This window comes from Oncorhynchus mykiss, chromosome 31 (assembly GCF_013265735.2).
Source record: "Oncorhynchus mykiss isolate Arlee chromosome 31, USDA_OmykA_1.1, whole genome shotgun sequence".
Classification (NCBI taxonomy): domain Eukaryota; kingdom Metazoa; phylum Chordata; class Actinopteri; order Salmoniformes; family Salmonidae; genus Oncorhynchus; species Oncorhynchus mykiss.
Genome location: NC_050571.1, coordinates 492,501 through 516,050, shown reverse-complemented (window position 1 = coordinate 516,050; position 23,550 = coordinate 492,501). Strand labels below are relative to the sequence as shown.

The following is a 23,550-nucleotide window of genomic DNA, read 5'->3' as shown; positions in this document are numbered from 1 at the left end:
ACTGGTAGGTTGTCGTCCTGTAGTAGGTCTCCCAGGATATCTACCAGGGCTTGGAAGGGAGGTCTCTCTCGGGGCTCGCCCTGCCAGCAGGCCAGCATTATACCATAGCTATTAAGAGAGACACACAGACACATGTTACAGCAAAGAGATGTCCTACAGGCCAGCAGAGATATCCTACAGGCCAGCAGAGATGTCCTACAGGCCAGCAGAGATATCCTACAGGCCAGATGGATCCATAACTACCAGCAGAGATATCCTACAGGCCAGCAGAGATGTCCTACAGGCCAGCAGAGATATCCTACAGGCCAGATGGATCCCATAACTACCAGCAGATATATCCTACAGGCCAGATGGATCCCATAACTACCAGCAGAGATATCCTACAGGCCAGCAGGATCCCATAACTACCAGCAGAGATATCCTACAGGCCAGATGGATCCCATAACTACCAGCAGAGATATCCTACAGGCCAGATGGATCCCATAACTACCAGCAGAGATATCCTACAGGCCAACACAATACCATAGCTATTAAGAGAGACACACAGACACATGAAACAGCAAAGACATATCCTACAGGCCAGATGGATCCCATAACTACCAGCAGAGATATCCTACAGGCCAGCAGGATCCGATAACTACCAGCAGAGATATCCTACAGGCCAGATGGATCCCATAACTACCAGCAGAGATATCCTACAGGCCAGCAGGATCCGATAACTACCAGCAGAGATATCCTACAGGCCAGCAGAGATGTCCTACAGGCCATCAGAGATATCCTACAGGCCAGCAGAATCCCATAACTACCAGCAGAGATATCCTACAGGCCAGCAGAGATGTCCTACAGGCCAGCAGAGATATCCTACAGGCCAGCAGGATCCCATAACTACCAGCAGAGATATCCTACAGGCCAGCAGAGATGTCCTACAGGCCAGCAGAGATATCCTACAGGCCAGCAGAGATATCCTACAGGCCAGCAGAGATATCCTACAGGCCAGCAGAGATATCCTACAGGCCAGCAGAGATATCCTACAGGCCAGCAGAGATATCCTTTACAGGCCAGCAGAGATGTCCTACAGGCCAGCAGAGATATCCTACAGGCCAGCAGAGATGTCCTACAGGCCAGCAGAGATATCCTACAGGCCAGCAGAGATGTCCTACAGGCCAGCAGAGATATCCTACAGGCCAGAAGGATCCCATAACTACCAGCAGAGGGCAACAGAGACACATAGTAGGGCCAAAGAGTGTTAGAGTGCACTCCCACAGCCACTATTAGTTCTATCCACTACAGCGCACAGAGCACACAGTACCTTACATTACTAAGTATATTGTGTGCTTGGGTTTGCATGAAATGTATGCAAGGTAGGTAAGGAGTGAGTGACTCACACATAACTACATATATCTTGTGAATTATTCTAGGATCTGTGTTGACTCACATATAACTAACTACACATATCTTGTGAATTATTCTAGGATCTGTGTTGACTCACATCTCAGGAGATGCTGTTTCAGGAGCTCTCATCCTGGTTCCATCTTTCAGTCGTTTACAGAAGTCCTCATCGATCTGGACACCTGGGTACGGAGATGCACCTGGGGAGAGGAACACTGGTGTTATCAGAGATAAGGTGTGTCTGTCAGGCTGGATGGCTAACCGAGGCAAGAACAGTGTCTCTCACTGCTAAAATACCTAAATGTCTCACCCAGAGAGAAGATCTCCCAGAGTAGAACACCAAAGGACCAGACGTCAGACTGGCTGGTGTAGACCTTGTCAAAGATACTCTCTGGAGCCATCCACTTCAGTGGCAGACGGGCCTGCAGAGAGAGAAGAGAGGGGGGAAAAATATATATATATATATATATATATAGAGAGAGAGAGAGAGAGGGAGAGGAGAGAAGTGAGACAGAGAGAGAGATAGAGAATTTATTCAGCAACACACCCTTAGAATAAAGGGTTCCAGAAGGATCCTTTCGGCCGACCCCACAGTAGAACCATTTTGTGTTCCATGTAGAACCGTCTATGGAAAGGGTTCTACATGGAACTCAAAAATGTTCTTTCTACCTGGAAACCAAATAGGTTCTACCAGGAAAACATTTTTTCTTCAAAGGGTTCTCCTATGGGGACAGCCGATGAACCCTTTTAGGTTCTAGATAGCACCTTTTAGGTTCTAGATAACACCGTTTAGGTTCTAGATAACACCTTTTAGGTTCTAGATAACACCTTTTAGGTTCTAGATAACACCTTTCTAGGTTCTACGACTCTAGTGGATGACAACCTAGACATACTGCTCCTCCGGTGACAGAGATTTGAATTTGCCGTTGGCCCTGATGTAACTACCCCGAGTTTGCCGTTGGCCCTGATGTAACTACCCCGAGTTTGCCGTTGGCCCTGATGTAACTACCCCGAGTTTGCCGTTGGCCCTGATGTAACGACCCCGAGTTTTTCCCCCGAGGTGTGTGTGTGTCTTACACTGCCTTTCCTGACGTAGTCGGGGTCTTTGTAGATGTCTCTAGCCAGGCCGAAGTCACAGATCTTCACCACGTTGTTCTCTGACAGCAGGATGTTCCTCGCTGCAAGGTCCCTGTGGATACACTGCCGAAATACACACACACACACACACACACACACACACACACACACACACACACACACACACACACACACACACACGGATGTAACTTCTCTAACATACTGAGCTCCTTACTACCTGAGATACAGTGGGAGGGAGGAGCTTTACTATCACATCACAGGGGAGGGAGGAGCTTTACTGTCATGACATAGAGGGAGGAGCTTTACTATCACAACATATGGGAGGGAGGAGCTTTACTATCACAACATATGGGAGGGAGGAGCTTTACTATCACATCACAGGGGAGGGAGGAGCTTTACTGTCATGACTGAGTGGAGGGAGGAGCTTTACTATCACGACATAGTGGGATGGAGGATCTTTGATGTCATGACATTGTGGAGGGAGACACTACTAAAATACGAGGGTGCCTCTTCCTCTTCCACCTCCTCTTCTGTTAAATACGAGGGCGCCTCTTCCTCTTCCACCTCCTCTTCTGTTAAATAGGAGGGTGCCTCTTCCTCTTCCACCTCCTCTTCTGTTAAATAGGAGGGCGCTTGTATTGGTTCTGTGTGTTTCTGCTGACCAGAAGGAACGTTTGTTGGCCTCGCTTGATTTCATTAGTATCCTGTCGTGTTTTGAGCTACGGAACAGGACACCTGTCAAAATAGTAATTTTTGAAGTGTCAGATGATGTTGACATTTTAATGCAAAATAAATCAGTGGGTTTTGTCCAACATGTCTCTGGACCCACTCACTGTCACAGTCATACCCTGGACCTAGTTTTGTCCCATGGAATAAATGTTGTGGATCTTAATGTTTTTCCTCATAATCCTGGACTATCGGACCACCATTTTATTACGTTTGCAATTGCAACAAATAATCTGCTCAGACCCCAACCAAGGAACATCAAAAGTTGTGCTATAAATTCACAGACAACACAAAGATTCCTTGATGTCCTTCCAGAGTCTACCCAAGGACGCCAGAGGAAAAAAATCAGTTAACCACCTAACTGAGGAACTCAATTTAACCTTGCGCAATACCCTAGATGCAGTTGCACCCCTAAAAACTAAAAACATTTCTCATAAGAAACTAGCTCCCTGGTACACAGAAAATACCCGAGCTCTGAAGCAAGCTTCCAGAAAATTGGAACGGAAATGGTGCCACACCAAACTGGAAGTCTTCCGACTAGCTTGGAAAGACAGTACCGTGCAGTATCGAAGAGCCCTTACTGCTGCTTGATCATCCTATTTTTCTAACTTAATTGAGGAAAATAAGAACAATCCGAAATTCCTTTTTGATACTGTTGCAAAGTTAACTAAAAAGCAGCATTCCCCAAGAGAGGATGGCTTTCACTTTAGCAGTGATAAATTCATGAACTTCTTGTTACGGTGAGTGAATGAGGACCCAAAAGCGAACTAACTTAAACAGAGCTTCTTTAATAACCAAACATAGGTAGGCTCAGATAGACCGGCAGATTCCGACAGGACAGGACAAGGTTACAGCAAACATGACGATAGTCTGGCTCAGGCATGAAACACAACAAACAAGAATCCGACAAGGACAGGAACAAAAACAGAGAGAGATATAGGGGACTAATCAGAGGGAAAAGGGGAACAGGTGGGAGAAGGGGTGACGAGGTAGTCAAGAGGAGACAAGGAACAGCTGGGGGAAAAAAGGTAACCTAATACGACCAGCAGAGGGAGACAGGGTGAAAGGAAAGGACAGAAAGACACAACATGACAATACATGACAGTACCCCCCCACTCACCGAGCGCCTCCTGGCGCACTCGAGGAGGAAACCTGGCGGCAACGGAGGAAATCCTCGATCAGCGCACGGTCCAGCACGTCCCGAGAGGGAACCCAACTCCTCTCCTCAGGACCGTACCCCTCCCAATCAACGAGGTACTGGTGACCACGGCCCCGAGGACGCATGTCCAAAATCCTGCGGACCCTGTAGATGGGTGCGCCCTCGACAAGGATGGGGGGGGGGGGGGAAGACGAGCGGGGGCGCGAAGAACGGGCTTAATACAGGAGACATGGAAGACCGGGTGGACGCGACGAAGGTATCGCGGAAGAAGAAGTCGAACTGCGACAGGATTAATGACCCGAGAAATACGGAACGGACCAATGAACCGCGGGGTCAACTTGCGAGAAGCCGTCTTAAGGGGAAGGTTCTGAGTGGAGAGCCAAACTCTCTGACCGCGACAATATCTAGGACTCTTAGTTCTACGCTTATTAGCAGCCCTCACAGTCTGCGTCCTATAACGGCAAAGTGCAGACCTGACCCTCTTCCAGGTGCGCTCGCAACGTTGGACAAAAGCCTGAGCGGAGGGGACGCTGGACTCGGCGAACTGAGATGAGAACAGCGGAGGCTGGTACCCGAGGCTACTCTGAAAAGGAGATAGCCCGGTCGCAGACGAAGGAAGCGAGTTGTGGGCGTATTCTGCCCAGGGGAGCTGTTCTGACCAAGACGCAGGGTTGCGAAAAGAAAGACTGCGTAAGATTCGACCAATAGTCTGATTGGCCCGTTCTGCTTGACCGTTAGACTGGGGGTGAAAGCCGGAAGAGAGACTGACGGAAGCCCCAATCAAACGGCAAAACTCCCTCCAAAATTGAGACGTGAATTGCGGACCTCTGTCCGAAACGACGTCTGACGGAAGGCCATGAATTCTGAAAACATTCTCGATGATGATTTGTGCCGTCTCTTTAGCAGAAGGAAGCTTAGCAAGGGGAATGAAATGAGCCGCCTTAGAGAACCTATCGACAACCGTAAGAATAACAGTCTTCCCCGCTGACGAAGGCAGTCCGGTGACAAAATCTAAGGCGATGTGAGACCACGGTCGAGAGGGAATGGGAAGCGGCCTGAGACGGCCGGCAGGAGGGGAGTTACCGGACTTAGTCTGCGCGCAGACCGAACAAGCAGCCACGAAACGACGCGTGTCATGCTCCCGGGTGGGCCACCAAAAACGCTGGCGAATGGAAGCAAGCGTACCCCGAACGCCAGGGTGGCCGGCTAACTTGGCAGAGTGAGCCCACTGAAGAACGGCCAGACGAGTAGGAACGGGAATGAAAAGAAGGTTCCTAGGACAAGCGCGCGGCGACGGAGTGTGAGTGAGCGCTTGCTTTACCTGCCTCTCAATTCCCCAGACAGTCAACCCGACAACACGCCCCTCAGGGAGAATCCCCTCGGGGTCAGTGGAGGCTACTGAAGAACTGAAGAGACGAGATAAAGCATCAGGCTTGGTGTTCTTAGAGCCCGGACGATAAGAAATCACGAACTCGAAACGAGCGAAAAACAGCGCCCAACGCGCCTGACGCGCATTAAGTCGTTTGGCAGAACGGATGTACTCAAGGTTCCTATGGTCAGTCCAAACGACAAAAGGAACGGTCGCCCCCTCCAACCACTGTCGCCATTCGCCTAGGGCTAACCGGATGGCGAGCAGTTCGCGGTTTCCCACATCATAGTTACGTTCCGACGGCGACAGGCGATGAGAAAAATACGCGCATGGGTGGACCTTGTCGTCAGAGAGGGAGCGCTGAGAAAGAATGGCTCCCACGCCCACCTCTGACGCGTCAACCTCGACAACGAACTGTCTAGAGACGTCAGGTGTAACAAGGATAGGAGCGGATGTAAAACGATTCTTGAGGAGATCAAAAGCTCCCTGGGCGGAAACGGACCACTTAAAGCACGTCTTGACAGAAGTAAGGGCTGTGAGAGGAGCTGCCACCTGACCGAAATTACGGATGAAACGACGATAGAAGTTCGCGAAGCCGAGAAAGCGCTGCAGCTCGACGCGTGACTTAGGGGCGGGCCAATCAATGACAGCTTGGACCTTAGCGGGATCCATCTTAATGCCTTCAGCGGAAATAACAGAACCGAGAAATGTGACGGAGGAGGCATGAAAAGTGCACTTCTCAGCCTTCACAAAAAGACAATTCTCTAAAAGGCGCTGGAGGACACGTCGAACGTGCTGAAGATGAATCTGGAGTGACGGTGAAAAAATCAGGATATCGTCAAGGTAAACGAAAACAAAGATGTTCAGCATGTCTCTCAGGACATCATTGACTAATGCCTGAAAGACAGCTGGAGCGTTAGCGAGGCCGAAAGGAAGAACCCGGTATTCAAAGTGCCCTAACGGAGTGTTAAACGCCGTCTTCCACTCGTCCCCCTCCCTGATGCGCACGAGATGGTAAGCGTTACGAAGGTCCAACTTAGTGAAAAACCTGGCTCCCTGCAGGATCTCGAAGGCTGAAGACATAAGAGGAAGCGGATAACGATTCTTAACTGTTATGTCATTCAGCCCTCGATAATCTATGCAGGGGCGCAGAGACCCGTCCTTCTTCTTGACAAAAAAAAACCCCGCTCCGGCGGGAGAGGAGGAGGGGACTATGGTACCGGCGTCAAGAGCTACAGACAAATAATCCTCGAGAGCCTTACGTTCGGGAGCCGACAGAGAGTATAGTCTACCCCGGGGGGGAGTGGTTCCCGGAAGGAGATCAATACTACAATCATACGACCGGTGTGGAGGAAGAGAGGTGGCCCTGGACCGACTGAACACCGTGCGCAGATCGTGATATTCCTCCGGCACCCCTGTCAAATCACCAGGCTCCTCCTGTGAAGAAGAGACAGAGGAAACAGGAGGGATAGCAGACATTAAACATTTCACATGACAAGAGACGTTCCAGGAGAGGATAGAATTACTAGACCAATTAATGGAAGGATTATGACAAACTAGCCAGGGATGGCCCAAAACAACAGGTGTAAAAGGTGAACGAAAAATCAAAAAAGAAATGGTTTCGCTATGATTACCAGAAACAGTGAGGGTTAAAGGTAGCGTCTCACGCTGAATCCTGGGGAGAGGACTACCATCCAGGGCGAACAAGGCCGTGGACTCCCTTAACTGTCTGAGAGGAATGTCATGTTCCCGAGCCCAGGTCTCGTCCATAAAACAGCCCTCCGCCCCAGAGTCTATTAAGGCACTGCAGGAAGCTGACGAACCGGTCCAGCGTAGATGGACCGACAAGGTAGTGCAGGATCTTGAAGGAGAGACAGGAGCAGTAGCACTCACCAGTAGCCCTCCGCTTACTGATGAGCTCTGGCTTTTACTGGACATGAAGTGACAAAATGACCAGCAGAACCGCAATAGAGACAGAGGCGGTTGGTGATTCTCCGTTCCCTCTCCTTAGTCGAGATGCGGATACCTCCCAGCTGCATAGGCTCAGCTCCCGAGCCGGCAGAGGAAGATGGTAGTGATGCGGAGAGGGGGGCAACGGAGAACGCGAGCTCCTTTCCACGAGCTCGGTGACGAAGATCAACCCGTCGCTCAATGCGAATAGCGAGTTCAATCAGGGAATCCACGCTGGAAGGGACCTCCCGGGAGAGAATCTCATCCTTTACCTCTGCGCGGAGACCCTCCAGAAAACGAGCGAGCAAAGCCGGCTCGTTCCAGCCACTGGAGGCAGCAAGAGTGCGAAACTCAATAGAGTAGTCTGTTATGGATCGATTACCTTGACATAGGGAAGACAGGGCCCTGGAAGCCTCCTCCCCAAAAACAGATCGATCAAAAACCCGTATCATCTCCTCCTTAAAGTCCTGATACTGGTTAGTACACTCAGCCCTTGCCTCCCAGATTGCCGTGCCCCACTCACGAGCCCGTCCAATAAGGAGAGATATGACGTAGGCGACACGAGCAGTGCTCCTGGAGTAAGTGTTGGGCTGGAGAGAAAACACAATATCACACTGGGTGAGGAACGAGCGGCATTCAGTGGGCTCCCCAGAGTAACACGGCGGGTTATTGATTCTGGGCTCCGGAGATTCGAAAGCCCTGGAAGTGGCCGGTGGATCGAGGCGGAGATGGTGAACCTGTTCTGTGAGGTTGGAGACTTGGGTGGCCAGGGTCTCAACGGCATGTCGAGCAGCAGACAATTCCTGCTCGTGTCTGCCTAGCATCGCTCCCTGGATCTCGACGGCTGAGTGGAGAGGATCCGAAGTCGCTGGGTCCATTCTTGGTCGGATTCTTCTGTTACGGTGAGTGAATGAGGACCCAAAAGCGAACTAACTTAAACAGAGCTTCTTTAATAACCAAACATAGGTAGGCTCAGATAGACCGGCAGATTCCGACAGGACAGGACAAGGTTACAGCAAACATGACGATAGTCTGGCTCAGGCATGAAACACAACAAACAAGAATCCGACAAGGACAGGAACAAAAACAGAGAGAGATATAGGGGACTAATCAGAGGGAAAAGGGGAACAGGTGGGAGAAGGGGTGACGAGGTAGTCAAGAGGAGACAAGGAACAGCTGGGGGAAAAAAGGTAACCTAATACGACCAGCAGAGGGAGACAGGGTGAAAGGAAAGGACAGAAAGACACAACATGACAATACATGACACTTCTTCGAGGAAAAGATCATGATTATTAGAAAGCAAATTACGGACTCCTCTTTAAATCTGCGTATTCCTTCAAAGCTCAGTTGTCCTGAGTCTGCATAACTCTGCCAGGACCTAGGCTCAAGAGAGACGCTCAAGTGTTTTAGTACTATATCTCTTGACACAATGATGAAAATAATCATGGCCTCTAAACCGTCAAGCTGCATACTGGACCCTATTCCAACTAAACTACTGAAAGAGCTGCTTCCTGTGCTTGGCCCTCCTATGTTGAACATAATAAACGGCTCTCTATCCACCGGATGTGTACCAAACTCACTAAAAGTGCCAGTAATAAAGCCTCTCTTGAAAAAGCCAAACCTTGACCCAGAAAATATAAAAAACTATCGGCCTATATCGAATCTCCCATTCCTCTCAAATATTTTAGAAAAGGCTGTTGTGCAGCAACTCACTGCCTTCCTGAAGACAAACAATGAATACGAAATGCTTCAGTCTGGTTTTAGACCCCATCATAGCACTGAGACTGCACTTGTGAAGGTGGTAAATTACCTTTTAATGGCATCAGACCCAGGCTCTACATCTGTCCTCATGCTCCTAGACCTTAGTGCTGCTTTTGATACCATCGATCACCACATTCTTTTGGAGAGATTGGAAACCCAAATTGGTCTACACGGACAAGTTCTGGCCTGGTCTAGATCTTATCTGTAGGAAAGATATCAGTTTGTCTCTGTGGATGGTTTGTCCTCTGACAAATCAACTGTGTTCCTCAAGGCCCTGTTTTAGGACCACTATTGTTTTCACTATGTATTTTACCTCTTGGTGATGTTATTCATGTCAATGTCATTCGGAAACATAATGTTAACATTCACTATGCAGACGACACAGCTGTACATCTCAATGAAACACGGTGAAGCCCCAAGTGGATGGCGGCAAATGCTTTACTTTTAAACTCAGACATAACAGAGATGCTTGTTCTAGGCCCCAAGAACCAAAGAGATCTGCTGTTGAATCTTGATGGTTGATGGTTGTACAGTCGCTTCAAATAGAACTGTGAAGGACCTCGGCGTTACTCTGGACCCTGATCTCTCTTTTGAAGAACATATCAAGACCATTTCAAGGACAGCTTTTTTCCATCTACGTAACATTGCAAAAATCGGAAACTTTCTGTCCAAAAATGATGCCAAAAAATGTATCCATGCTTTTGCCACTTCTAGGTTAGACTACTGCAATGCTCTACTTTCCGGCTACCCGGATAAAGCACTAAATAAACTTCAGTTAGTGTTAAATACGGCTGCTAGAATCCTGACTAGAACCCAAAACATTTGACTATATTACTCCAGTGCTAGCCTCCCTACACTGGCTTCCTGTCAAGGCAAGGGCTGATTTCAAGGTTTTACTGCTAACCTACAAAGCATTACATGAGCTTGCTCCTACCTATCTCTCTGATCTGGTCCTGCCGTACATACCTACACGTACGCTATTTTTAAGCAAACAGCTGGAGGCAGGGCTTTCTCCTATAGAGCTCCATTTTTATGGAATGATCTGCCGATCCATGTGAGAGATGCAGACCTTGAACTCTTTACTGAAGACTCATCTCTTCAGTAGGTCCTATGATTGAGTGTAGTCTGGCCCAGGAGTGCGAAGGTGAACAGCAAGCCACTGGAGCAACGAACCCCCCTTGCTGTCTCTGCCTGGCCGGTTCCTCTCTCTCCACTGGGATTCTCTGCCTCTAACCCTATTACAGGAGCTGAGTCACTGGCTTACTGGTGCTCAACCATGCCGTCCCTAGGAGGGGTGCGTCACTTGAGTGGGTTGAGTCACTGACGTGATCTTCCTGTCCGGGTTGGCGCACCCCTCGGGTTTGTGCCGTGGGGATATCATTGTGGGCTATACACGGCCTTGTCTCAGGATGGTAAATTGGTGGTTGAAGATATCCCTCTAGTGGTGTGGGGGCTGTGCTTTGGCAAAGTGGGTGGGGTTATATCCTGCCTGGTTGGCCCTGTCCATGGGTATCGTCGGATGGGGCCACAGTGTCTCCAGACCCCTCCTGTCTCAGCCTCCAGTATTTATGCTGCAGTAGTTTATGTGTCGGGGGTCTAGGGTCAGTCTGTTATATCTGGAGTATTTCTCCTGTCTTATCTGGTGTCCTGTGTGAATTTAAGTATGCTCTCTCTAATTCTCTCGCTCTCTCTTTCTCTCTCTTTTCTCTCGGAGGACCTGAGCCCTAGGACCATGCCTCAGGACTACCTGGCCTGATGACTCCTTGCTGACCCCAGTCTATCTGGTCGTGCTGCTGATCCAGTTTCAACTGTTCTGCCTGCGGCTATGGAACCCTGACCTGTTCACCGGATGTGCTACCTTGTCCCGGACCTGCTGTTTTTGAATCTCTCTCTCTACCGCACCTTCTGTCTCTAACTCTTAATGATCGGCTATGAAAAGACAACTGACATTTACTCCTGAGGTGCTGACCCGTTGCACCCTCTACAACCACTGTGATTATTACTATCTGACCCTGCTGGTCATTTATGAACGTTTGAACATCTTGGCCATATACTGTTAGAATCTCCACCCGGCACAGCCAGAAGAGGACTGGCCACCCCTCAGAGCCTGGTTCCCCTCTAGGTTTCTTCCTAGGTTCTGGCCTTTTCTAGGGAGTTTTTCCTAGCCACCGTGTTTCTACACCTGCATTGCTTGCTGTTTGGGGTTTTAGGCTGTGTTTCTGTACAGCTCTTTGTGACATCAGCTGATATAAAAAGGGCTTTATAAATATATTTGATTGATACCCTATGCAAAAGAGGTAGTGAGAGAAAGTGAGAGAAACCAGTAGCAGCACCTACAGTCCTGTTAAAAAGAAAGAAGTCTCAGTCGCACTCCGTAACATGTTTTTTAGGCTTTAATCTGTGTCTGGGAAACAAGCCCAGGATGTGGTATTATTGGATAATCTATTTGCATTACACCTCCTCCTCTTCTTCCTCTTCCTCCTTCTCCTCCTCCTCCTCCTCTTCCTCACACCCCCTGTCAGACTGGTCTCTAGAATCTCTGTGATTTCTAGGGAGATCAATATGGTGTAGTGCACTACTTTAGTCCAGAGCCTTATACCACACCATGCGTGGTTCTGGGAAACTGGCCCGGTACAGTATGTATTATTATATATTAAACAGCTTGTTCTCTATAATCTGTGTGTGGTTTCTGGGACAATGGGTTTTTAGGGAGAAATCTTCTGGGGCGATGGGTTTTTCGGATTCAATCTTTTGGGGTGATGGGTTTTTCGGATTAAATCTTCTGGGGCGATGGGTTTTTAGGGAGAAATCTTCTGGGGTGATGGGTTTTTAGGGTGATTTTAAAAAAAATGGATGATGGGTGTGTGGTTGCTGGAGAGATACCATTCGCGAGGCCAGGAACTCCATTCCTCTGGCCACCTGGAAACTATAGCAGATCAGATCTTCTATAGTGAGAGGAGTCTTCCATAGGTCCTCCACTGGAGAGAGAGAGAGAGAGAGAGAGAGAGATGGAGGGAGGGAGGGAGGGAGGGAGGATTTAACTTAGGTATAACTTGTTTTGATTCTACATTCTTGAGGCTCTTCAGTCAAAAGGTCAAGACTGAACTTTCAGCACTTAAAATCCCCAAATCCCATTGGCATTACTGCATTATTTATGTCAGTCTGAAGTTAGGATTTGGCCAACACTGCAATTCACACTACTCACTCTTTTCCACAGCAGGAGAGGGGCTCTTCTGATTGGACTTGCTGGATGACTGACTCTGGGGGCTGCCAATAGAGGAGGAGGACGGGGAAGGTGGGAGGCGGGCTCTCGGCTCCACTTGTCCTGCCTCTATCATGCGTCTCACCTGGCTCTGAGTCTTAGGGGAGCGGTCCTGAGGAACACACAGGTACATCATGTAGGTTACCATCTACACATTGGCCAGGATTTAATCAGTCACTTTGCTGTATTTAAATGTAATTTAATCAGTCACTGTGCTGTATTTAAATGTAATTTAATCAGTCACTGTGCTGTATTTAAATGTAATTTAATCAGTCACTGCTGTATTTAAATGTAATTTAATCAGTCACTGTGCTGTATTTAAATGTAATTTAATCAGTCACTGTGCTGTATTTAAATGTAATTTAATCAGTCACTGTGCTGTATTTAAATGTAATTTAATCAGTCACTTTGCTGTATTTAAATGTAATTTAATCAGTCACTTTGCTGTATTTAAATGTAATTTAATCAGTCACTGTGCTGTATTTAAATGTAATTTAATCAGTCACTTTGCTGTATTTAAATGTAATTTAATCAGTCACTGTGCTGTATTTAAATGTAATTTAATCAGTCACTGTGCTGTATTTAAATGTAATTTAATCAGTCACTGTGCTGTATTTAAATGTCCTTTCCGATTTAGACGCCATATGCAGCGTTTCCCATTGGTGTGGTCTCAGTGAACGCGGGACGTTGTCTTTCTAAACATGAAATGCGGACAAAGCGCGTTAGGATTGAGACCCGGGGACTTAGTCTATTCCAACAGCCATCGTGTTATTAGAGGGGAGTGTTATAATGGGCCCTTTTCACCAGCTCTGCAACAGAACAGTCCCCAACACTCACCATCACTTTCCATACACCTCTATGATTGATTTCAGTTGTTTTTCTCAATTGAACAAAACATTCTGTAAATGTTGTATGTTATCAATCCTAGTGTCACCCTGATAAAACAGTTATATTATGTCAATCATATATATATATATATATATAAGGCCTGATCCTGAACAAGCCCAGAAATACTGTATGTTACAGCCCAATACCCAGAAATACTGTATGTTACAGCCCAATACCCAGAAATACTGTATGTTACAGCCCAATACCCAGAAATACTGTATGTTACAGCCCAATACCCAGAAATACTGTATGTTACAGCCCAATACCCAGAAAACCTTTTGCTAAACACACCACGAGTCAGTAACTAACTAAATGCCTCTGAAAACTAAAGACTCAGGACTGGTTTCCTGGACACAGTCTGAAGTCTAGTCTTGGACTAAGAATCACTATCAACGGTGAATCTCCATGGAGCATGATTCATTTTTTACAACAGAACTAGGCTTAATCTGTATCCGGAAACCAACGTCAGAGTTTCACAAAGTTTACCCTGTAAGGTGGGGAGATCTCCCTCTTGGCTCTCAGGTATTTGGACAGGTTAGGGGTTAAGGGTTAGCATTAGGTCTTACCCTGTAAGGTGGGGAGATCTCCCTCTTGGCTCTCAGGTATTTGGACAGGTTAGGGGTTAAGTGTTAGCATTAGGTCTTACCCTGTAAGGTGGGGAGATCTCCCTCTTGGCTCTCAAGTATTTGGACAGGTTAGGGGTTAAGGGTTAGCATTAGGTCTTACCCTGTAAGGTGGGGAGATCTCCCTCTTGGCTCTCAAGTATTTGGACAGGTTAGGGGTTAAGGGTTAGCATTAGGTCTTACCCTGTAAGGTAGGAAGAACTCTCTCTTGGCTCTCAGGTATTTGGACAGGTTAGGGGTTAAGGGTTAGCATTAGGTCTTACCCTGTAAGGTAGGAAGAACTCTCTCTTGGCTCTCAGGTAGTTGGACAGGTTCCCATACTTGCAGTACTCCACCACCACCATGAGGGGGGCGCTGGGTTTGGTGCATGCCCCCAGGAGGTTGACCACGTTAAGATGGTTCCCAATGTGGATCAGGATCTTCAGCTCTGACATCAGAGCCTTGTGGTCACTGGCACACGCTCCCTCTGGATACAGAAGACAGGGAGAGACGAGGTCAGGACACGGACACACACACACAAACACACACACACGGACACACACACACACACACGGACACACACGCACACACACACACGGACACACACACACACACACACACACACACGGGGACACACACACACACGGGGACACACACACACGGGGACACACACACACACGGGGACACACACACACACAGACGGGGACACACACACACACACGGGGACACACACACACACGGGGACACAGACGGGGACACACACACACACACACGGGGACACACATACACACAGGGAGTAGCCTAGTGGTTAGAGCGTTGGACTAGTAACCGGAAGGTTGCAAGTTCAAACCCCCGAGCTGACAAGGTACAAATCTGTCGTTCTGCCTCTGAACAGGCAGTTAACCAACCCACTGTTCCTAGGCCGTCATTGAAAATAAGAATTTGTTCTTAACTGACTTGCCTGGTTAAATAAAGGTAAAAAAAATTAAAAACACACACACCTTTCAACATCTTCACCGCCACAGTGTCCAGGCTGCTCTTCTTGCTGATTCCAAAGATGGAGGCCTCGATGACCTTCCCAAACGCTCCATGACCCAACACCTTCCCTGAGAGAGGAGAGGAGAGAGAGAGAGAGAGAGAAGGAGAGGAGAGACAGAGAGAGACAGAGAGAGAGGAGAGGAGAGGAGCGAGAGAGAGAGAGAGAGAAGGAGAGGAGAGGAGAGAGAGAGAGAGAGAGAGAGAGAGAAGGAGAGGAGAATTAGAGAAACCAGATGTGTTTCTACTTCCAAAAGTAAAGACGTTTTGATTTATCTGCTGGTCTGGTTCACTGATCCTAATGTCCCTCCAGACTGCAACATCTGCTCTCTCTGTTAATTATCTCTGCATAGTCTCTTCACCCCTACCTACATGTACTAATTACCTCAACTAACCTGTACACGGTACCGGTACCAGCTGTATATAGCCTCGTTATTGTTGTTACTTTAACTGCATTGTTGGTTAAGGGCTTGTAAGTAATCATTTCACTTTAATAAGGTCTACCTTATTAAAGTATACCTTTAATAATACCTGTTGTATTCAATGCACGTGACGAATACAATTTGATTTGATGAGTCAAATGTAATAAATCAAAAAGTTAGAATGTAACAAGATTCTAATTCCGATGTCCAAAGGGTTTGCCATCCATCACTCTGGACGGGACCCAGACACTACCCCTTGGGACTGTGTGTGTGTTACAGAGCACTGAACAGAGCGTGAACCAGCATCATTACCACTGACTGCTACCCTCATCATCGTCATCAGTAGCAGTCTGGGCTCCAGACCCATTCAACAGGAACAGAGGAAACCAGAATGTAACATTCATTAGTTTGGTTGATTATTTTTGCTAACTCACTCACTCATTCTTCAGTTTGTTTATTCTTTCATTCCTCCATATGCTCCCTCCCTCCCTCTATCCATCTCTCCCTCCCTCTATCCATCTCTCCCTCCCTCTATCCATCTCTCTCTCCCTCCCTCTCTATCTCTCTATCCTCCCTCCCTCTCTCTATCTCTCTATCCTCCCTCCCTCTCTCTATACCTCCATCCATCCATCCCTCCCTCTCTCGATCTCTCTATCCCTCTCTCCCTCTATCCATCCCTCTCTCCCTCTATCCATCTCTCCCTCCCTCTATCCATCTCTCTCTCCCTCTATCTATCACTCTCTATCCTCCCATCCATCCCTCTCTCGATCCCTCTCTCGATCCCTCTCTCTCTCTCTCTCTCTCTCTCTCTCTCTCTCTCTCTCTCTCTCTCTCTCTCTCTCTCTCTCTCTCTCTCTCTCTCTCTCTCTCTCTCTCTCTCTCTCTCTCTCTTTCGGTGCATGCTGGGAGTTTTTTGGAGTTTGAGTGTTTGGTGTGGAAAGCTCTATCCTAACTAACTTTCTTGATTCTTTTATTTACATGTTATTTTCTATGGTGGAGGGTTAATTAAATATTTGTTTTAGCGGTATCCAAAGTTTTTTTTTTTTTCAAAGTTAGGGTGGAAGAGGACAGAGTAACTTTCCTGGGGGTTGGAAGGTGTAGTGTGCGCAATGGCTTCTCAGCCTAGCGCGGAGGAGACGCTGTCGATACAGCATGGATTCAGGTGTGTTCCTGAGAACGGAGTTAAGGTGGAGGAGGTTCTGCTCGCGGTCGGTGAACAGGTAGGAGCTGAGTTTATACATTCTGCTTCTAGAATGAACAAAGCTGTGGTTGTGTTCATGAAAAGGGCTAATTTGGTCGGTAGGCTAATTGCTAGCGGAATATTTGTAAGGGATGTGTTGGTGTCAATTTCACCTCTCTCTACCCCTTCAACAAGAGTTGTAGTGGCAAATTTGCCTCCGTTTATTACGGATGATCAAATTAGGAAAGAGCTGAGTCGTTTTGGTAAGTTTGCTAGCGGTTTCCGTGTACTGTCAGCAGGTTTTCAGGCAGATGCCGTTAAGCACGTTGTTTCGTTCAGGAGGCAAGTGTTTATGTTTCTGAACAATAATGAGCAACAGCTAAATGTGCATTTTAAAGTGAGGCATGGGGAGGGGCTCTATGCCGGTTTTGCCAGCACAGATAGTCTACGGTGTTTTGAATGTGGGGATTTGGGGCACAAGAGTTTTGCGTGCCCACATAAAGGCCATAGACAAGGTGAGGGTACAACGGCAGGTGGGGGAAATCGAGGTCAAAATGCAGGGGGTAAGGAGATGCAGATAGCAGAGGCTGGGCCTAGTCAGTCTAGAGATGGTGGTGTAGATGAGGCTGGGCCTAGTCAGGCTAGAGATGGTAGGGTAGTGGAGGCTGGGTCTAGTCAGGCTAGAGATGGTGGAGAAGCAGAGGCTGGGTCTAGTCAGGCTAGAGATGGTAGGGTAGTGGAGGCTGGGTCTAGTCAGGCTAGAGATGGTGGAGAAGCAGAGGCTGGGTCTAGTCAGGCTAGAGATGGTGGGGTAGCTGAGGCTGGGCCTAGACATGCTATGGAGGGTGGTGCAGATGATGCTGGGCCGAGTCATGCTATGGAGGGTGGTGCAGATAATGCTGGGCCGAGTCATGCTATGGAGGGTGGTGTAGCTGAGGCTGGCCCTAGTCATGCTATGGAGGGTGGTGTAGCTGAGGCTGGCCCTAGTCATGCTATGGAGGGTGGTGCAGATGATACTGCGTCTAGTCAGGTAATTCTAGTGGATGAGGAGAGTATAGTGGGGAAGTGTAAGAGATTAGGGGGGGAGGAGGAGGGTGTCAAGAGGAAAAAGAAAAAGGGTGTGGACAAAGGCACCATGGAAATGTTGCCTGTTGCTGTGGGTGAGGCCCTAACCAGAGAGAAAGGGCAGGTGGTCAGGGTGGGAGATAGAGAAGAGGAGGAAAGTGAGTCTGAGGAAGAGGATGAGGAGTTATTTTTTTCAGACTCCTCTTCAATTGGCCCGGAGCTGACATCCAGTCAACCCGAGGGGTCTAAGTACACGTTGAGAGAACTGACAAGGTTCCTGAATGAGACTAAGGGGAAAAAAGTTAATCTTGAGGCTTTTTTTCCTGATCCTAGGAAGTTTGTAAGATCAGTACAACATGCTATGAGAAATGAGGGGCATGGTGTCCTCTCACCCAGGAAACGGTTTAGGTTGAGGAAGTGGGTCACAACAGTGCGTAAAGGTTTACCTTCAGACACTGTTTAGATGTTTAATTTCTTACTGACACTGGGGCTTTTTGAGCTTTGCTATTGGTCTATTTCTCTGCTGGCTTTTCTCCCACTTCTTATGGAGACTCTTCGGGTAGGCTCGCTCAATATAAATGGCGCCAGAGATGCGGGAAAGAGGAGTGTGTTGGGTGAATATGTAAAACAAAAAAAAGTACAGGTGTTGTTTCTGCAGGAGACGCATAGTGATGTGGTGAATGAAGTTGATTGGGGGCTCTGGTGGAAAGGGGCAAGTGTGTTGAGCCATGGGACAAATCTTAGTGCAGGGGTGGCAGTCCTTTTTGCACCTGGTCTGGCTGTAAAAATTTGCTCCTCAAAGGAGGTGTGTAGGGGTAGGTTGCTTGTTGTTAAAGCAGAAATTAACAACATGTGTTTTGTCTTTATAAATGTGTATGCGCCTAACACAGGGAGAGAAAGAGGGGTTCTATTTGGGAGTCTTAGACAGGAACTCTCACAAGTAGCGCCTGAGGAGACGCTGGTGATCGGAGGTGACTGGAACTGTACAATGGATTTTACAAAAGACAGAAATGGGGAAGAGCCTCATTCAGTGTCAGTGGGAGTGTTAAGGGATATCTTTAATCAGTTTGACCTAGTGGATGTTTGGAGAACTAAACATCCAAACACAAGACAGTATACGTGGGTGAAGGTTTTTGGGGCTAGGGTGAGTGCAGCTCGACTTGATCGCTTTTACATGTCCAGGAATCAGAGCAATAGGCTGCTGGGTGCTACCATTCTCCCAGTGGGGTTTTCGGATCACCACATAACCATGGCTCGGCTGTCTATTTCACCAGGGCCCCGGCAGGCATCTTATTGGAAGTTCAATGTAAAGCTCTTACAAGATGCCACTTTTTGCTCAGGTTTCCAGACTTTTTGGGAAAGATGGGGGCAGCGAAGAGAGGAGTATGAGTCTCTGAGTCAATGGTGGGATGTGGGGAAAGTGCAAATTCGGCTTTTCTGTCAACAGTATACTGCTCTCTCATCCTCAGAGGCTAGGAGAGTATTGGGGGAACTAGAGCGGTGTATTAGTGAGATGGAGGTAGAGATGGTGGGGCAAGGCAATGTAGGCCTCCAGGCTAACTTAGCCGAATTACGTAGGGACCTGGGCAGTTTTTTCCAGGTTAAAGCAATGGGAGCACTTGTAAGAGCTAGGTTCTCCATGCTCAAGGAGATGGATGCTCCCAGCTCCTTCTTCTTTGGTTTGGAAAGACAGAGCAGTGAATCCAAGGGTATGCATTGTCTACGGCTGTCTGATGGGCGGGTGACCTCTGTGGTGGGGGAGATGCGGGAGCGGACTGTGGAGTTTTATACTGAATTGTATAGGGCAGAAATGTGTGATCCTATGTGTGCTCAGGTCTTGTTCGCAGGACTCCCTAAGCTCTCTCGGGCACAGAGGGATGAAATGGACATTCCTCTGTTGTCACATGAACTGGCAGAGGCAGTAACCCAGATGTCCCCCGGTCGTGCACCTGGGGTCGATGGACTTCCAGTGGAATTTTACAAAAAATTCTGGGGAACAATTGGACAGGATTTATTTTGCGTGTTGCGTGAATGCGTCAGGGTAGGAGAGTTGCCGATGAGCTGCCGTCGGGCGGCTCTGACTCTCCTGCCCAAAAAAGGGGACTTGTGTGAACTTAAGAACTGGAGGCCTGTGGCATTACTCTGTGCGGACTACAAGATTTTTGCCAAGGTCCTCTCTAACAGACTGAAGTCCCATCTGGACTCTATAATACACAAGGACCAGACATATTGTGTACCGGGACGCTCAATCACGGACAACTTGTTCTTGATTAGGGACATGTTGGATTTGTCGAGAGGTTCTAATGTGAACTTTGGACTGGTCTCTTTAGATCAAGAGAAGGCGTTTGATAGAGTGGATCATGAGTATCTGTTTAATGTGATGTCTGTGTTTGGGTTTGGGAAGAGTTTTGTGACCTGTGTGAAGCTGTTGTATGCTGGGGCGTCATGTATGGTTAAGGTGGGAGGGGGGCTCAGTAGGCCAGTCTGGGTGAGACGGGGTATTAGACAAGGATGCCCTCTATCTGGGCAGCTGTACACACTAGCCATTGAGCCTTTTTTAGGACTGCTACGCAGGAGACTGCGGGGAGTGTGCTGGATAGGCATGGATGTGGTGACAGGAATAGCAGTCTCAGCATATGCAGATGATGTTTCTGTGATGGTCAGGGATGGGCAAGATATGCAGGAACTAGAGACCAGTCTGAAGGTGTACGAGGGAGCTTCATCAGCTAAGGTAAACTGGGGCAAGAGCAAAGCTCTGTTATGTGGGGCATGGGGGGATAGGGCTCCTCCTCTGCTTCCAGGGGGTTTGCAGTGGGGTTGTGAAGGGCTTAAAGTGTTGGGGGTGTACCTGGGCTCGGAGAGGTGGGTCAGCAAGAACTGGGAGGGGCTGTCACAGGCAGTGGTGTCAAGACTGGCCAGGTGGAGGTGGCTCCTGTCCCAAGTGTCATATAGAGGGAGGGTGCTGATAATCAACAACCTGGTGGCATCTTCCTTGTGGCATAAACTGGCTGTCCTCAACCCCCCCGCCGGTCTGCTTGCAGACCTGCAACGCAAGCTGGTGGACTTCTTTTGGTCGGGACATCACTGGCTGAAGGCAGCAGTTTTGTACATGACCGTCCACGAAGGAGGACAGGGCTTGGTGGAACTGGAGAGCAGGATGGCTGCTTTCCGACTAAAGGCGGTGCAGAGACTGCTGTACCACACTGATGTTGGCTGGAGGGAACCAGCATGCGCGCTGCTGAGGAGAGCTGGCGGATTAGGGTTGGACCGGCAGCTGTTCCTCATGAAGCTGGAGAGGCTGAGTACAGCAGGTCTCTCAGAGTTTTACTCTGCGGTGCTGAGGGCCTGGCAGCTGCTAAGGCCCACACGAGAAGGGGGTGTGGAGCCTGGGCAGTGGGTGTGGGAGGAGCCTATCTTCCACAACCCAGCCATCCCTTTGAGATCGGTTCAGTCGGCCACCCTGCAGAGGCAACTGATGGCAGGAGGTTTACAAAGGCTGGGTGACCTGAGACTGCTGGGAGAGGAGGGGTGGAAAACCCCGGAGGTCTTGGCGCAACAAACAGGAATAACGTCTCTTAGGCTGCTGGAAAGATTCCTGGAGGAGGTCCAGGAGGCACTGTCTGAGCCGGTAAGGGGGGTGTTTGAGAGGCCAAAGGGAGAGGGGCCACCAATGTTCCCGCCACTGCAGGTGACGGCAGAGACTGGAGACTGGCAAGGGGGTCTGGAGGACTTGTTAGATTTTAACACTCCGAGCCTGGGGGAGTTTGAGGGGGTGGGAGGTAAAGCCCTCTACAACCTCTGCGTTAAGGTTAGGAGCATTAGAAGCCTAACAGGAGTGAAGGCACATCAGTGGCAGGGGGTATGTGGGGCGGAGAGTATGGTGGGTTTTCGATGGAGGGCGCTCTACAAACCCCCAGTACCAAAGAGGTCAGGGGACCTCCAGTGGAGGGTTCTTCATGGAGCCCTGGCCACTAACAGCTGGTTGGCACGGGTTGATCCGGGAATTGGGCAGGGGTGTCCTTTCTGTCAAATGAAAGAAACTGTAATTCATGTGTTTTCTGTGTGCACCAGGTTAATGCCATTAATGTCTCTGTTGGAATGTCTGTGTGACAGGTTGGGGGTGGTTTTTGCTGTTGGGATGTTTATAATGGGATACAGGTATTCGAGTAAGGAGAAAGAAAAATGTGTTTTGTTGAATTTTCTGTTTGCTCAGGCAAAGTTAGCTATTTGGCTAACAAGGAGGAACAGGGTTAAAGGTGGGGGTATAACAGACCCTTTACTACTGTTTAATGGGATGGTCTCTGCGCGCCTTAGGGTTGAGTTTGAGTTCTATAAAATGATCAAATGTGTGGAGATGTTTGAGGAGATATGGTGTGTTGGGGGGGCTGTCTGTATTGCTGGGGAAGATGTTTTGGATATACGGTTGTAGGAGAGGGTTTTTGTGTATGGTGATTTGTATCATGTGGTAGAGGATATATTTTTATTTTTTATTTTAGGGGAGGGGGGGGGGGGGTGAGTTTTAAATGAATTGAGAATGTTTCAATAAAGAAAGACCAAAAGTCAAAAAGTCTCTCTCAAATTCAAATTCAAATTCAAGCTGCTTTATTGGCATGAAAAACATTGTGTCAATATTGCCAAAGCAACAATGTATACAATATACATTGTAACAAAATTATAAATGATAGCAAATAATAATATAAAATGGTAGTAAATAATAATACAAAATTAAATACAAAAATAATAACAATAAAATGGTAACAGTCTACAGTAAACATTAATAATTATAGTAATAACAATAATAGTAATAATAAGTAAGTTACTGTTTACTATGCAGATGTTATTATTCAGTGTCCCTCAGGCTATGGCAGGAAAATACATATTTGGCTGCAAGAGGAGCCATTGCTCCTTCGCCCATGAGTATTCTTAGTTTTTCCTCTGGGTTCAATTTGTAAAAATTTGGAATATATGTAGTCATTTCTGTGAATAATGAATCTCTTTGTGAGGAATATTTATCACAGTAAAGGAGAAAGTGCATCTCTGTCTCTACCTCCCCTGTCATGCAGTGACCACATACACGCTCCTCTTTGGGTAGCCATGTCTTTTTATGTCTGCCGGTTTCTATTGCCAATCGGTGGTCACTCAGCCTGTACTTGGTAAGGATCTGTCTCTGCTTCGTATCTCTGACAGAGTAGAGATAATCAGCCAATTCATATTCTCTGTTTAGGGTCAGATAGCAATTTAGTCGGCTTTGGGATTTTGTTTCGTTTTTCCAGTATTGTAAATATGATTCCTTTGATTGGTTCATAATTTTGCTTATTGGAATTCTTTCTTTTGAAGCAGTGCTGGCGTCAGCTTGGTTGGTGAGGTCCAACACCAGCTGACTGAGAGGGCTCGTTTCTGGGCTCAGCTCTTGGGCTTGAAGTGCTTTAAATTGCAGACTCGAATTTAGACTTGAATTTAGATGTAGCCAAAATTTTAATGATCTTTTCTGTATTTTCATTATTACTGGAAAACGGCCCAATTCTGCCCTACATGCATTAGTTGGTGTATTTCTCTGGACTTGTAGAATTTTCCGACAGAATTCTGCATGTAGGGCTTCAATTGGATGTTTGTCCCACATTTTAAAATCCAGTTTATTGAGTGG

At 47.8% G+C, this 23,550-nt stretch overlaps 1 protein-coding gene across 2 annotated transcripts in view; it reads right to left on the bottom strand.

The window, feature by feature from the left end:
* Positions 1-23,550, bottom strand: part of flt4 (fms related receptor tyrosine kinase 4) — a 193,546-nt gene that overhangs the window by 16,161 nt on the left and 153,835 nt on the right. For both annotated transcript variants that reach the window (XM_036970533.1, XM_036970532.1), the window contains exons 19-26: positions 15,206-15,310; positions 14,489-14,691; positions 12,658-12,826; positions 12,336-12,430; positions 2,467-2,589; positions 1,700-1,811; positions 1,490-1,589; positions 3-108 (exon numbers count right to left, since the gene is read on the bottom strand). In XM_036970533.1, coding sequence (XP_036826428.1) covers positions 3-108; positions 1,490-1,589; positions 1,700-1,811; positions 2,467-2,589; positions 12,336-12,430; positions 12,658-12,826; positions 14,489-14,691; positions 15,206-15,310 — 1,013 coding nt within the window. The remainder of the gene's footprint in view (positions 1-2; positions 109-1,489; positions 1,590-1,699; positions 1,812-2,466; positions 2,590-12,335; positions 12,431-12,657; positions 12,827-14,488; positions 14,692-15,205; positions 15,311-23,550) is intronic.